The 13,937-nt window shown below is 43.5% G+C and overlaps 1 protein-coding gene across 7 annotated transcripts in view; it reads left to right on the top strand.

The window, feature by feature from the left end:
• The window catches only part of LOC122527015 (putative polypeptide N-acetylgalactosaminyltransferase 9), a 264,654-nt gene that overhangs the window by 239,127 nt on the left and 11,590 nt on the right, over window positions 1-13,937 (top strand). For all 7 annotated transcript variants that reach the window (XM_043650793.1, XM_043650788.1, XM_043650787.1 and 4 more), the window contains 5 exons: window positions 1,317-1,486; window positions 3,902-4,215; window positions 4,624-4,822; window positions 5,568-5,737; window positions 7,687-7,815. In XM_043650793.1, the coding sequence (XP_043506728.1) occupies window positions 1,317-1,486; window positions 3,902-4,215; window positions 4,624-4,822; window positions 5,568-5,737; window positions 7,687-7,815 (982 nt within the window). The remainder of the gene's footprint in view (window positions 1-1,316; window positions 1,487-3,901; window positions 4,216-4,623; window positions 4,823-5,567; window positions 5,738-7,686; window positions 7,816-13,937) is intronic.

Here is a 13,937-nt window from a genome sequence, read left to right on the forward strand (position 1 = left end):
GCTAACGACGCCAGAAATGGAGAAACTTGATTGTTTACGGATCTTGTTTTCGACATTAGCTCTGTTGGCCGATAGGATACGATACGATGCGAAATCGATCGGTTTTAGAATATCTCGGGGGGTCCTAGAAACGTGTATACACCATCTAGCCAAGGTTTATTCTGCCAGCATAGTGGTTGTCTAATCACATTACCGTATTTTGTCCTCTCTATCGTTTTCTGGATATCTCTCCGCCACGCAATCCGTATTTCCCGGCCGACGATGAGATTAAGATACTAATTTTAAAACATTTCGTCCAAATTTATCGGCAATCGATACGAAAAGTGACTCTTTCCTCCTATCGTCTGAACTTTTACGAAAGAATTTCAATATCGACTGAATGTTTCTGTTACGTTTGTTAAGAATAGTCACGACTGGTGCCGCTCGTGCACTTCTGCGCCTCTAATATGGGAAATGAAGAGTTATGGTTGATGTGTATTTTTGTTGCCTAATTTTATTGCCTGTGACAAGCCTGATGGTTTCTACTGAATTCTTACTTAAATGGAAATGATAAAAATTATTATCTTAGATTTACCTTGTCCTGATATTCTGCCTATAAAATGTTTTGAATGCCACTCCGTTGAATACTGTCTGATTCCCTCAAAGTTCTCCTTTGTAACAAGCTTTGAATTGCCCTTTCCAAAGGAGTCTAAGGAACTGTAAAGCAAGGGATGTGTCAAGACCAATCAGGAAGTATTTCTGGAGGAACGTTTCTGGGAACGATTGTCTTTTGAAAACTGAATCCCGCTGCCCACATTCTATCTTTCGAGTACGCGCGTGTTTATGACATGGTGCAGAAGACCTTATCGCACTTGAGATCGACAAAATTTGGCGTCTAGTTTGGAATTTTCCAATTGTAAGCGATCAAAAGTGGTTTAGCAATTCCTGATTTGCCACGCTGGGTACTCTGAGGTGTACCATGTCACAAGTGTTAGGTATCCTTGGCCTTAACAACATTACAGTTGTACGAACATAATTCGTTATTTGCTGTCCAAATTGCTCGTTAACCAATCACTGTATTTGTGTCATTATTTCAAATATTGAAAAATTAGAGAACCAACAGAAATGGATGCATATCTTTGATTTGTGTAATCGTCAAGTAACATTACGATTATATAAAATACAGTTCTACAAATCATGTGTACAGCGTCGCGATCTGAGGTGTTTGTTGTCTGAACATAAAAATCTTTCGTTCGCGAGTTTTGGGGCAAATGTTCCCTAACAGTCCAAACCGATCCACAGCCCAACTGTACAACTGTTATTTGTTTCTGTTTCAGGTGCAAAGAGCCTGGACGGTATTTGAAGGAACTACCACCCACAGCGGTGATCATCTGCTTCCACAACGAAGCCTGGTCTGTACTGCTGCGGACGGTTCACTCCGTGTTGGACAGATCGCCGGAGCATCTTATACAAGAGATCATTTTAGTCGACGACTTCTCCGACATGCGTAAGTGAATCGGAAACAGCGCGGAGAGAATACAACAAGAGGAACAAACTCTCTGGAAACAAATGGAAATTTCACAATGGTGAAAAAATGGGGGAGGGGGGAGGAGGGGTGAAATCCTGGTGGACGTTGGTTGGTTAGGTGTCGTTACTTGTTCGTCCGAGCGAGCGTATCTCCATTCAGACTCGCGGGGCGATTCGTTATCGCGGACAGTATCCCGTACGCTCACGATGGATCGATTAATCGCGATCCATCTCTCTCTCTCTCTCTCTCTCTCTCTCTCTCGGTGGAAAGGACGCCGGTGGGAAACCCATAACGATCGGGTCAGCGTGAATAGCAACGGGAAAGCTGGCGTCGACGTGTGTTGCACGCGTGTACTCGGGGAAAATTCCTCGACAGGTTGATGCATGCCAGGCCGAGACGTTTGATATCTTTCCCGGTCTTCTCCCTCCTTTCTCGCCCCTATCAGGCTCGCTTACACGTACCGTGGAAAAATTTGCCTGCGTCTGACGCGCGTTTCCCGACCGACCAAGGAAACTTTGACGGAAGATCGATTGTCTCCTTCTGTCGCGTGATGCCTATTATTCCCGCGGCAACTGCGTTTCGACAACCTGTCGTCTCTCTCCTTTCTTCCGATTTTTCTTTCTCTCTCTCTCTCTCTCTCTCTCTCTCTCTCTCTCTCTCTTTTCGTTTTGGCGCTAGCGAGCAAAATCGAACGATCGAGATGATTTCGAGGTGTTTCACGGTGTTCTCCAAGGTTCGGCCTGGCGAAGACAGGTTGGTTCGATTTTTGCTGAGAACAGGGAAGATTGCGAAAGTTGCGTTGACGTGCGGTGTAAGTTTGTTAGCGAGTTGTCGGGGAAGAAATTCTATAGTACAGTTTCTGTGGAGGTTATCAGAGCTTATCAGAGTGGTAACTTAATAACAAGACTTAAAGGCTTTTTTCCATCATTTTAACAACTTTGTAGCAAAATTTGTTTAAAGAAACAGTCGAATCGTCCACTTGGTATTTTCATGCGCGAATGTTAACGACGCCGTAGATAGATTCGAACGAGAATCGACAAATTGAACGAGAAGACTTTCTTTCTTGCGTGTTTCTCAGCCAGCTTGAAAGCTTGAATCGAATTAACGCGTCGCTGGATGAAACGAACAGACAACTGACTGTAGTCACGTGTAACAAAAGGGCAGGAAACAAGAGAACAAAAAAGAAAAATCGCTGGAAAAGGGAAAGCCGGCGAGATTAAGCTCGCTTGACAGCGGGTTAAAGAAGGCGCAACGTGTTGGTAACGATACAGAGAGATACGAACACAGCCTGCGCAATCCTCCTTAAAAGCTCGAGATAAGCTTCCGTACTGAGCTGAAAGTCAAGCTCATAAACATAGTTATCACCGAGCACTGTGGATGTAGCAGATGTCGCGTCCCGTTACAAAACCAGTCGATTGTTTTATCATACCGGCGACAGACAATGAACTTTTTCCTCTCTCCATCCGCATTTCCATTTCCCTCTTCCTTTTATCTGTCCTTTTATCTGTCACAGGGCAGCGTGGAACAACACGGTTGTAACGAAGACTTTCTAATTAGTAATAACGAGGAACTGTGTGTCTCTTCTTTGTTGTCTCGAGGTTCGGTTGCAACGTAACAACGTCGGAGCAGCAGAATGAAAATGACGTGACGTTTTACGGCCATTGACCGTAATTGAAGTAAGGCTAAGTAAACTTGTACCCGATTTTGAAACCGTTTCACTGCTAGTGGAGATAAGCAAAAAATAGCTAGGATTTACGCGGTAGAGTGCATTATCCGTAGTTGAACCTTTGTTGGTTTCGGTTAAGATTTAGAGAGGGAACGTTCTCAACTAAACGTGTAAACTAATTTTCTAGCAATTGCCACTGCCGCTGGGACGCTGTAATTCATCAGATCTCGTAAATCTAAGTTTTACGTACAAGTTTGTTGCACGATGTAAAGTTGTTGCGTCACCATATTTCGAATCGCATCCCACGAAGTCAATAATTAAATTGTTACGATTTACAGCGTCGTCGCTCTGGTCGAGTTTAGCTCGTGGGTATTTCGAAAGTGAGATTTATTTTCATTGCAACGGACTGTAGACCAGTTTTGTCTAATCTCGTGGTAAATTTCAGTTCTTGTTCTTCACCTGAATGATTGCTCGTTAAAGTGTATCGAACTTCTTCTTCGAGCGTGGACGAAATCTCTGGAGATTCTTTATTGGTGAAATGCTTGATGATTCTTTAAAAAAGAGTGTTTAACATTCTTGCGCTGACAACCGATGTAATGTTCGTTCTTTCCAAACTTGCTTGCCTGACTGTCAACTTCAATGTCAGATCGATGGGAAAAGTTGAAATTCAACGAACTCGCATTCACCCTCCTGTTCGCTCGTTAACCAAATTACGAATTATTTCGCAGCGCATCTGCAGCGTCAACTGGAGGACTACATGATGAACTATCCAAAGGTGCAGATCATTCGAGCGCAAAAACGGGAAGGCCTGATCAGAGCGCGGTTGCTGGGCGCGGCGGCGGCGAAGGCACCTGTTCTCACATATCTGGACAGCCACTGCGAATGCACGGAAGGCTGGCTGGAGCCGCTTCTCGATCGGATCGCTCGTGACCCGACGACAGTCGTTTGCCCGGTGATCGACGTTATCGACGACACCACGCTCGAATATCATTGGAAGGATTCCGGCGGTGTGAACGTGGGTGGGTTCGATTGGAATCTGCAGGTAAGCAGAAATTCCTTTCCCGTCGTTATTTCGCGGAAACTGTACGCTATGCCGAGTGGCTGGGAATCGGGGATCGACTAATCGCCAGTAAAATTCGCAAAATTACTGCCGGCATTTCGACCATTGCGTTTTCGCTGCTGATCGATGCCGATTGTACTCTAGGAATTCCCCGTTTTCGTAACTCGCGTTGTTCAATCAGTGGAATTTGAAAGGGTTGTAAACGCTTCATGTAAAAACGATCAATTTAATTATATTGATAAGCGACGTATGATCGAACAGCATTTTTACATGTCCATATCACACGACTTGTACGCACGACATTGGAAACGTTTCGAGGCCATCTCCATAGCCATGGACTTTGAGCAATCTCTCAATGTCTCCAAGATACCTTGATTTTCTGTCTATCAGTTCAATTGGCACGCAGTCCCCGAAAGAGAGAAAAAGAGGCACAAGAATCCCGCGGAGCCTGTCTGGTCACCGACGATGGCCGGAGGCCTCTTTTCGATAGATCGGGCTTTCTTCGAGCGTCTCGGCACGTACGACAGCGGGTTCGATATTTGGGGTGGCGAGAATCTCGAACTCTCCTTCAAGACCTGGATGTGCGGAGGTACGTGCAATACCAATACAGAAATTTGCTCTGGAATTGATACGAGCGAGAGAATAGTCTCGGTTCGACAAGTTCTGGAAAATTGTTCCCCTTGAAAGAATAGGGCGTTTCAAAGTCCCTCAAATCTGAAAATAACGCAATATCCGTGTCGTTTGTTAATTTCTATAGTAAAAATTCGCCAGGAAAAGAGAAGTTACTCTGTCTTAGAGGGATTTCGGAGTACGTCCCTTGCATAGCAATTAATTGAGATTAAAAGACCAAATCTTTCTTTGGCCATGCTCTATTTAATTATGTCTCTAAAATCCCGATGTGTCCTGATCCATGCGTGACACATAATTCTTATTATTCAAAAAGTGAATTTTTTGACGTGGTGGAAGCCTTCAAGGTTTAAACAAACTTCCAATGAACACGACATCCAAATTAAAAAGAACGAAATTCGAAAGTTAAATTTTCATTTAAAGAAATGCAAAAGAAATTCACTGGAAAATCAAATTTCCCCTCCGTGGATCGTCATTCCTTTCGTTCATAAAATCACATCAGCCAGACACTTCTCCATTTTTATTTTTCCATGAATGGTAACTCTAGAGTACTGCACGACTGGAAGACTTCGGCAACATAATTTCTATTTGCTGCCGAAATAAACTCGCTGCCCATTCTCTTTTCGCCCGTAATCAGTCGCTTCCGCTGGGTAGATTGCTACGGACGAACGAACGAACGAAATTCGAATGGAGATTGTTGTTTCCAGGCACTTTGGAAATCGTGCCGTGCTCGCACGTGGGCCACATCTTCCGGAAGCGTTCGCCGTACAAGTGGCGCAGCGGCGTGAACGTGCTCAAGAGGAACAGCATAAGGCTGAGCGAAGTGTGGCTGGACGAGTACGCCAAGTACTACTACCAGAGGATAGGTCACGACAAGGTGAGCACTCTTGCTACTCAGCCTCGCTCTTCCGACCTTTCTTGCACTTGCATCTCGATTCTGCCTCGCCTTTAGCGCGAATTACCCGTCTCGAAAATCTCGCGGAAACCACAAAGATGTAGTAACGTAACGCAGCGATCGAAAACGGGTTAACGGAGAGGGACTACGGGCGGTTAATGGAATAAAAATTAGAATTCTTTCCAATTCGCGAAAAAATTTTACCGTAAATTAGCAAAACAGCACGTATTTTATAGAAGAAAGGAATAAAACGAGAAGAAACTTGCAGGTTTTCCGTCGTTTCACTTCGAATTTCGTAGCTCTGGGATTTTAAGCGACAATCCTCGCATTGCCGCGAATCGTTCAACTGCAACAATCCACCGAAAAGCCGAGAAGCCGAGGAGTCGAATCGGAGCAATTGCGAGCGAAATTCTTCTAACTAATCTTTCATAATCTCACCATTATGAAACGAGCTTTAAGCCTTTTAATCTCCAAGAATAATTCTCTCCTCTTATTACCAAGCCGTCCAACTATCGTTTCCCTCCTATCAAACATCAAACAGCCGCAGACTAGATTTTCGTGGTTTAATTCTTCCCATTTTTCGTTGTCTGTGTGAATTCCTCTCGTTCTGTTCCCTGACATAGAAAAATTCTCTCCTAATTTGACGATGTCCTCCTAATTTCTTCTTCAAGGATTAGCCCTTTGTATTCCGATCTTTATTTATTTACAGCTAAAAAATAATTACAAACTATCCGTGTACATCTTTCTTTAAATTTCGAGATGAAAAATAGAAAGAGATAAAATTATTTTTGTAATAGATGTCTGCGATTCGATGTGTCACAAGATGGAATTTTTAAATTATATGCACAAATTAATTTAAATACTTTCCAGATACTTAGAAGAATCTCTTTTTTTTTCATTCTCGTATGATTTTATTTTGTGAGTGACAATCGAGTACTAAATTGTTTTCATTCCTGCGATCTATCCTTTATTTTCGAACGAGATCCAATCGAGCCCGTTGAATAATTCAAACGTGAATCAACTTTTGCACTCGCCTATTTTCTTTAATTCTTCTTTTGCGCGAGACTTGGATTTTACTGGATAAACGTTGGCATGCGTGCAACGTTTGAAGTGATTTTTTTTTTTTATTTTCGAGCGCGATTCAACAGTTTACTCGAGCATTGCTGAAAATTGTTTTACAGCTATCGAAAACGTTTTATCAGTCGAGCACCGGTTTGCCGCAATACGTACTTGAATTTTCCATTTTCTATTTGAAATATACTTTTTTCCCTCCGACGCTTTGTAGGAAACAAAAAATATCGGAAAGTATCGAGTTGAAATACTTGCCTGTTAAAGTTCCGACAACGTCGAACGAAACGTATTTAAAATTTTTTAGAAATCGTTGCTTAATTGAATATAATTATACATATCACGTATCGCGTGTGAATTTACACATCAATGAAATAATATACCACTTTGTTACCCATTTCTCTATCCGGTATCCGTACTGTAACTGTCGAATAGAGTAAGTCAACGATTTCTGTATACCTTTAGAATTCCATGAAATAAAATTTGAATGCAAACAAAACCGAGGGATGAAAATCCTCGATGAACGTATCTAAGTGACCATCCGTGGTCCAATAGAGTCGTTGCACGAGCATCGTGAATCGTCCCCTGGTCAAGTATTACCATTATTCCGCTCTAGGAGGCTTTAAAACTCGAGTCCATAAAGGATTCCGTGTATTCCTTCCCTGTGGTTTTTATTTCCTTCTCGCTTGTTTCGTTTCTCTCTCTCTCTCTCTCTCTCTCTCCTTTTATTCTTTACGATTATGAGCCTCATTCCCCCCCTCTTTTCCGGGATCTTGCCTGAAACGACCATTTCCGCCGACACGTTTGTTCTCTTCGTACGTTCTAGGCAAAATTTCCGGGCTTATGATTCGCAATTTTCGCAGGGCAAGTACGGGGACGTATCGGAACGGAAGGCCCTGAGGAAGAAGCTCGGTTGCAAGTCGTTCAAGTGGTACCTCGATAACGTTTATCCGGAGCTTTTCATACCTGGCGAGGCGGTGGCTTCCGGCGAGGTAAGGATTTACCGCGTTTCTCCAAACCCCGTTGGAGATCTTTTCTTTTGCAGCCGGAGCGAAGCAACGTATGGAGCCACTCGTTTCCTTAACGACGTTACCAACCGACACTTTGATACACCAAGATCTACAGAACACTCGGAGGCTTCGCTCTCTTTCAGCCGCGGAATAGCTATTCTAAATGGGATAAACAGGATTAATGGACGTGAGGGGGCTTCCTTCTCGTCTTTTCACCTAACTTTTCTTTTTTTTTTCTTCTTCTTTTTTTCTCTCGGATTTGCTTCCCAGAGAGAAATGTCACGCGTCGCGTTCACATGTCGCGGTGGACGTGTGAGTCATAGTTGTGGATTTTCATTGTCAGACGCGCGTCAAAGTGTGCCGCGATCATGCTTCCTTTACCGTTCTTCGTAGGTAGTTTTCTTTTCTGAGAATTTACGATCAAGTTTAAAAAGGTGATCGTCCCTAAACTGTACAAGTGTAATTTTCAACTTTCCACTCTCTCGAATTCATTCGAATTAAACGTATAAAATCCACTTGCGAATTAACGCGTATTCTGTATTTTGTACGGAGGGAAGGAGAGAGAGAGAGAGAGAGGACGCGGTATGAAAAGGTCGTGCCTGTATCTATACAGATAGGCAAAGTTCAATTGTCGGTGGCGGAGACAATGATTGATGTCGACGAGCTTGCGACATAGAAAACAATGCGTTCGATCGAGAAACAATGCAGCCGGCGGTCGAGGCAATCTCAATCGGATCGCGGCCGAAGGCTCGCGCGACATCCGATCGGAAATCGATTCGTCTCGATCGGCTTGTTGAATTCTTGGCTTACAGCGCGGGCGAAATCGGGAGTCGCGCCCGCCGGATAATAGAGGCGAATCGAACGTCGCTCGGGGCGAAGACGTTTCAACACTGCCGCGTTGAATAAGGCTCCTCCTCCGCTTGCCTCGTTCGATTTCGATTTCGATTTCGCAATTAAAGTCTATCGTCCCTTTGATGTCTCATGACTCGCGGCCGTGTTTCCTTGTTTTCCCGTGTCTCGCGTCCGGCCGGCATCCCTTATCGCAAGAATTAAATTGCTAAACGGCAGATGGGGTGTCGTGGAAATTGCGTTTGTCAGTTTTATGCGTTCGCGTTTCCCTTTCCTCGTCGTTCGCTTTTGTCTTTCTACAGGCAACTATTCCACGTTGTCGTGTTTTTTATTCACGAATTGATCAAGTTGCCGATACTGTAATACGCGCTTTCAAAGTGGCAACGGATCTGTTTGGAGAAATCTTTTTTTCAACAGGCAGAAAAGTTTTTTCTTTCTTGAAAAAAAGATCTTAACCCACGAGAGGGTCCAGACGAATCACTTTCTTCCTCCGAGCAGCCCAAAAAATCCGCGATACGCAATTGGATTTGCAGAGTGGGGTGCGCAAGAGTCGCATCGATCAAATAACCGCGTGGTGCGCCAGCCATCATTTGAGAGGGCGTAATGACTCGCAGGAGAAACGGACCACGAGATTATCGGCAAGGAGAGCGACAAGCGCGACGATCATTTCGCAATTACGAATGCAGGGAAACAGAGGGCCAGGAGACAGTGTCGCAACACGACGGAAATAAATCGAGACGTGATTGATCGCTTCACCCTTCGACTCCCCCTCGTCCCCTTCCATCCCCTCGCCGCTCATCTTCCTCTAGATCGAAACGAAATTAATGCACTGTCAATCGCGAGACGAGTAAAACGGATCGTGCACATCGTGATTCCCATGGCTCCCGTGATTTCCGTCTCTGATGCCGTACGTCGAATTTATACACACTTCCCAATTCTTCTCAGTTCTATGCTATTGTTTTTTCTCCTATTTAATTGCGATAACAGGCAATGACGGGTAATTTTATTTAAACTAATCTATGTATATAATTCTATAACACAGAGATTCGTAACACTTTCGATCGATCCATCTATTTCAAATAATTCAAATTACTTTTGATGTTCTACAGCGTTTTTCAAAAATTTAAAGAAAATTTAAAAATTTTACGTCGTAACGTTAATAGTGATTTTAATCTCTGTAAATTCTGAAGAGATACCAACTCGCATGATACCAAGGTAAAATACTTAAAGTCAGTACCCTGTACGGCCATCAATTTGCAACAGTGATGATATTCATTTTGTCTGATGTACGTTGATTGTTATTCGCTCTCGAATAAAAACACAATCGTTAATAAATTCAGCGTAATATCCCTTCTTTCCAATTAACTTCGAATCTCTTGAACCAGTCCCTTTTTTAATTTTGCAAGTTCCATTTCCATTTCAAAATCATCCACGAAAAGAACCGAACAAAAGAAAGAAAAACCTTTGCCTGTTAATTTTGAAAAATCTGGGATTTATTTCAAACATTTTGACTTATCAGACTTTGCTCGTACGTAACAGTACACACACACACACACACACACACACACACACACATATATACGTACGTGACTGCCGATTAATCTCAACTGATTCGTGTTATCCAATATCGCGTGAGCAAGATATTTTTCATACTCGTACACCCCTTTCTCTTTCTCTCGTCCCTAGCGATTCTCTTTCCGGGCAATTCATAACGCTTCCAACGTTTAGTCGTTTCTGTGCGTTACGTCCGCGAGGCAGGCACCTGCGAAGATAACCATTTTAATATCCACCTTTAACTTTGCGTTTCTTTCGACGTTAAATCGTCGGAATGATCTTTACGATACGACAGCAGACGGCTCTTGTCGTATAGAAATATCGATCGGCAAAAACTCGGTCCCTGTTCCTCGTAATTTCGTGAACCTTTCTCTGCCAGAGTCTTAGGCACTTTCCTCGTGTACCTTCGTTCACGGCAAAGTCACGGCATCTAACGTTGCATTAAAGGCTTTCCATTCCTCCCATGTAAATTGCAGTGTCACGCAACCTGGATATTTCATGCTTTCCACCGTCCTTTCCACCCTCAGTCTCCCTTCGGTTTGTCGACTTTGTTGCGACGATTAACGAAATTTCCGAATTAATTGTCCCGAATAATTAAGTTATTGAAACGCGGATCTTAAAACGGGCAAGCGATGAAATCAACGTTTGCTGGCAAACGAGATTTACACCGTGGCGTGTGTGGCGTGCCTGACGATTGTTTCCTCTTTCATTTTTCTCGTTTTCTTCGCGAAATTGTGAATTCCAGGTCGCGGCGTTTCGCTTCGATATTCAGTTAACGGCACGCCGCTTCGCGAAACTTAAAAACTCATTTTGAAAGTGAACGCGGGGAATGAAACAGTTCCAGAGCAATGTTTTCTTGGAAGTTCGAGTTGTTCGAGTTTGAGAAGTTTCTCAAGTCGAAGTCCCTGGCCTCGTTCTCTGATGTCAGAGTTTCGTACCTCCGAATTCGCAAATGAATTTATATTTTTTCCATAGTTCCGCAAAGTCTTTTAGTTATATATATGTCTTTTAGTTATATAATTGCTCGTTTCTTCAGCTAGAACTAGAGGAATTGTTATTTGTGATTTACGATTAGAAAGCAAATGACGTTCGAAAAGATCGATGCGAGATATCAGCGTTTATTTTATCATATCTGTTCCTGCAGCGATAATGTTCCTTGATTATGATCGATTATGACGTACCAAAGGAAACGATGGCTTAATCTTTCATAATTTACACCGCTCCCGTTCGACAAGACTTAGGTACATGGTTTCCCCCATGTCATGCTCTTTGAACAAGATCGAGTGGAAATGAATTTTTCAACCGACTGTTCCATCTTTCTCCTGTGTGCATTTGCAAAAAAATCTCGCATTTCTTCGCTGTTTCTTTCGTAAATTTTCCCCTGTCTATCTTATTTATTTACTCCGAATATTTTACCAATCATTTGGAAATAAATTTTGCAATTTTGCAATTAACTAATTGTTACATCTTCCTCCTCGGCCAAAAAATTGCACATCTCTTTGCTTTTTTTTCGTAAATTTTACCCTGTCTATTTTATCTACGAATTATTCTACCAATCGTTTGCCACATAAACGTATAAATTTCTCTTCAGTTCGACAGAAAACGAGAAAAGAAAGAAAGAAAGAAAGAAAAAACACCAATGGAGTAAAGCGTAAACGAATTTTCGAGGGTGGAAAACCGTAAGGTAGAAATTAAACAAAAGGAAACTCGGCGCAAGGATTCGTTTTATCGAGGCAGCGCACAGGGTTGAAATCGGAAAAGAATCAAGCGTTAGCCATGAAATCGTGTGGCGTTGAACTGATATCGATCAACCTGTTTCCACCCTTGTGAGTATCCTGCTATTTCTCTCAGTCTCCCGTCTCCCCCCTCCTCCCATTTGAATCGGAATGGAATGCGTTTTGCCATATTTTTTCCGCCGGCGCCGGCGGTCGCAGAGACTCTTACGGTCGTACCTGTAGCGGGTAAATAGTGGGAAAAGGGGGGAACGCGTTTGAAAAAGGAGGAAACGCGTAAAGGATGGCCGGACATTTTCACGAAGAAGCATTTCACGCGCTCCGCGTTCCGGAATGTGGTCGGCGCCGCGTGCGAAATAACAATTTTGCTACCTGTCTCGAAACTTACGCTTTGCCTCCCTTTTCTTTTGCCTCCTCTTCTCTTCCCCTCTTCCTGACGTTCCCCGACATTTTCACTTCTCTTATTTCCTTTTCTTCGCCATCCCCTTCTATTTCCCCGTTTTTTTTTTTCCTCTACGGAAAATCGGTTAAATCATTTGATTAGTCCTCGATAGTTCGACGAAAACGAGGAGACGAACAGATTTATGGTTCCAGCGCGACTCTTGCACGCGAATAATTTTCGAATCCACGGTGGACCGATGCGAGTGAAAAATCTGCGCACGTTGGAAAGTGTGCGTTTGATGGATGCTCGGGGAAAAGGTCGATTTGGATGTTCGATGAAACGGCGGCGTGGAAAAGGGTGAATGCCTCGTGACGTATGTTTCACCAACCGGTTCCGCTAGATTTTTGGTTATCGAGTAGCCTGTTTGTTCAATATTTGACTATTTGCTTCAGCTGAGATAGCGGCATCTCCCTCGCACCGTTTGCAAACGAATTTTATGAAAATTTAACCGTCGTTCGAGAATCCTCGAATTATTTACTTTCCAATCACCTCGAATTCTACCAACTCTTCAAATAATCTCAAAAAGAAAAAGAAAAAAAAAGAAAGACAGGACTCTGTAAATCGTCGAAAGGAACCCTCTCGCAAAAAAATTAGTTGAACGAAACGAGAAGCCTCCGAGTTTTCTCTAATAGAACTCGGCACGAAGATGGGGAGTCTGCAACTTGCGGAATTTCGTCGAAGCCGGCCGAACGTCGACGATAAATCAGTAGTTTTTATTCCAGCCATACCGACCAACGACGACGACGACGACGACGACGACGGCGGCGGCGGCAACGGCGGAGAGGATGAAAAGGATGAAGATGCTCGTGTTGAAACTGCAGCGACCACAGAATTCTTGCATGCAGCGAAATCGGGACTGCTGACCGAGCTTCCGTGACTGAATGCATCCGTACCGCATGAAAACGCATACGCGCGCAAGCACACGTAGTCTTCCCTGCACCTCTGCATGTGTGTGTGTGTATAGAAGACGGTGTGTCTGTGTTGTTTGTGGGTTTGTACGCGCAGGAACCGGTGTATATTCGCGAACAAAACACAGCAGCTCGGGCTCATTTTCGATTTGTCGCCGTCTGTCGGAAAAACGGAGGGGCGCATCGCAGCCTGATCTTTTTGTTCGCGTCTCGCGCAACTGTTCTAGTCACGAGCAGCCGTGTACCACGAGCTCACCGGCGAAAAAATCGACCGATCGTCGGATCTCAGCCAGGAATCTCGATCGAACGAGAGAAACGTGGGTTTCAGAAAGAGAGAACTTTATCTGCAAAAAAAAACCGTGACAACTCTGAGGGCGACGAGCAGTTGAAATAATTGTAGACTATTTTCGAAATCAGTCGAAATTCTATCGAGACAATGAGTTTTAATACGAGTCATTAGCATGATGTGAAAAAGCACAATCAGGTTGTACACATCGAGAGGATGAATTTTGTCACGGAAGCTTCGCAAGGCTTTACGATCGAAGCGTTCTTTCAATTATTGCATTTCGCTTCGTTCGTTTTTGTGTTTTTGTGTGTTTTTTTTTTTTTTTTTTTTTT

This window comes from Frieseomelitta varia, unplaced genomic scaffold, assembly GCF_011392965.1.
Source record: "Frieseomelitta varia isolate USP_RPSP 00005682 unplaced genomic scaffold, Fvar_1.2 scaffold_207, whole genome shotgun sequence".
In the NCBI taxonomy this organism is placed as follows: domain Eukaryota; kingdom Metazoa; phylum Arthropoda; class Insecta; order Hymenoptera; family Apidae; genus Frieseomelitta; species Frieseomelitta varia.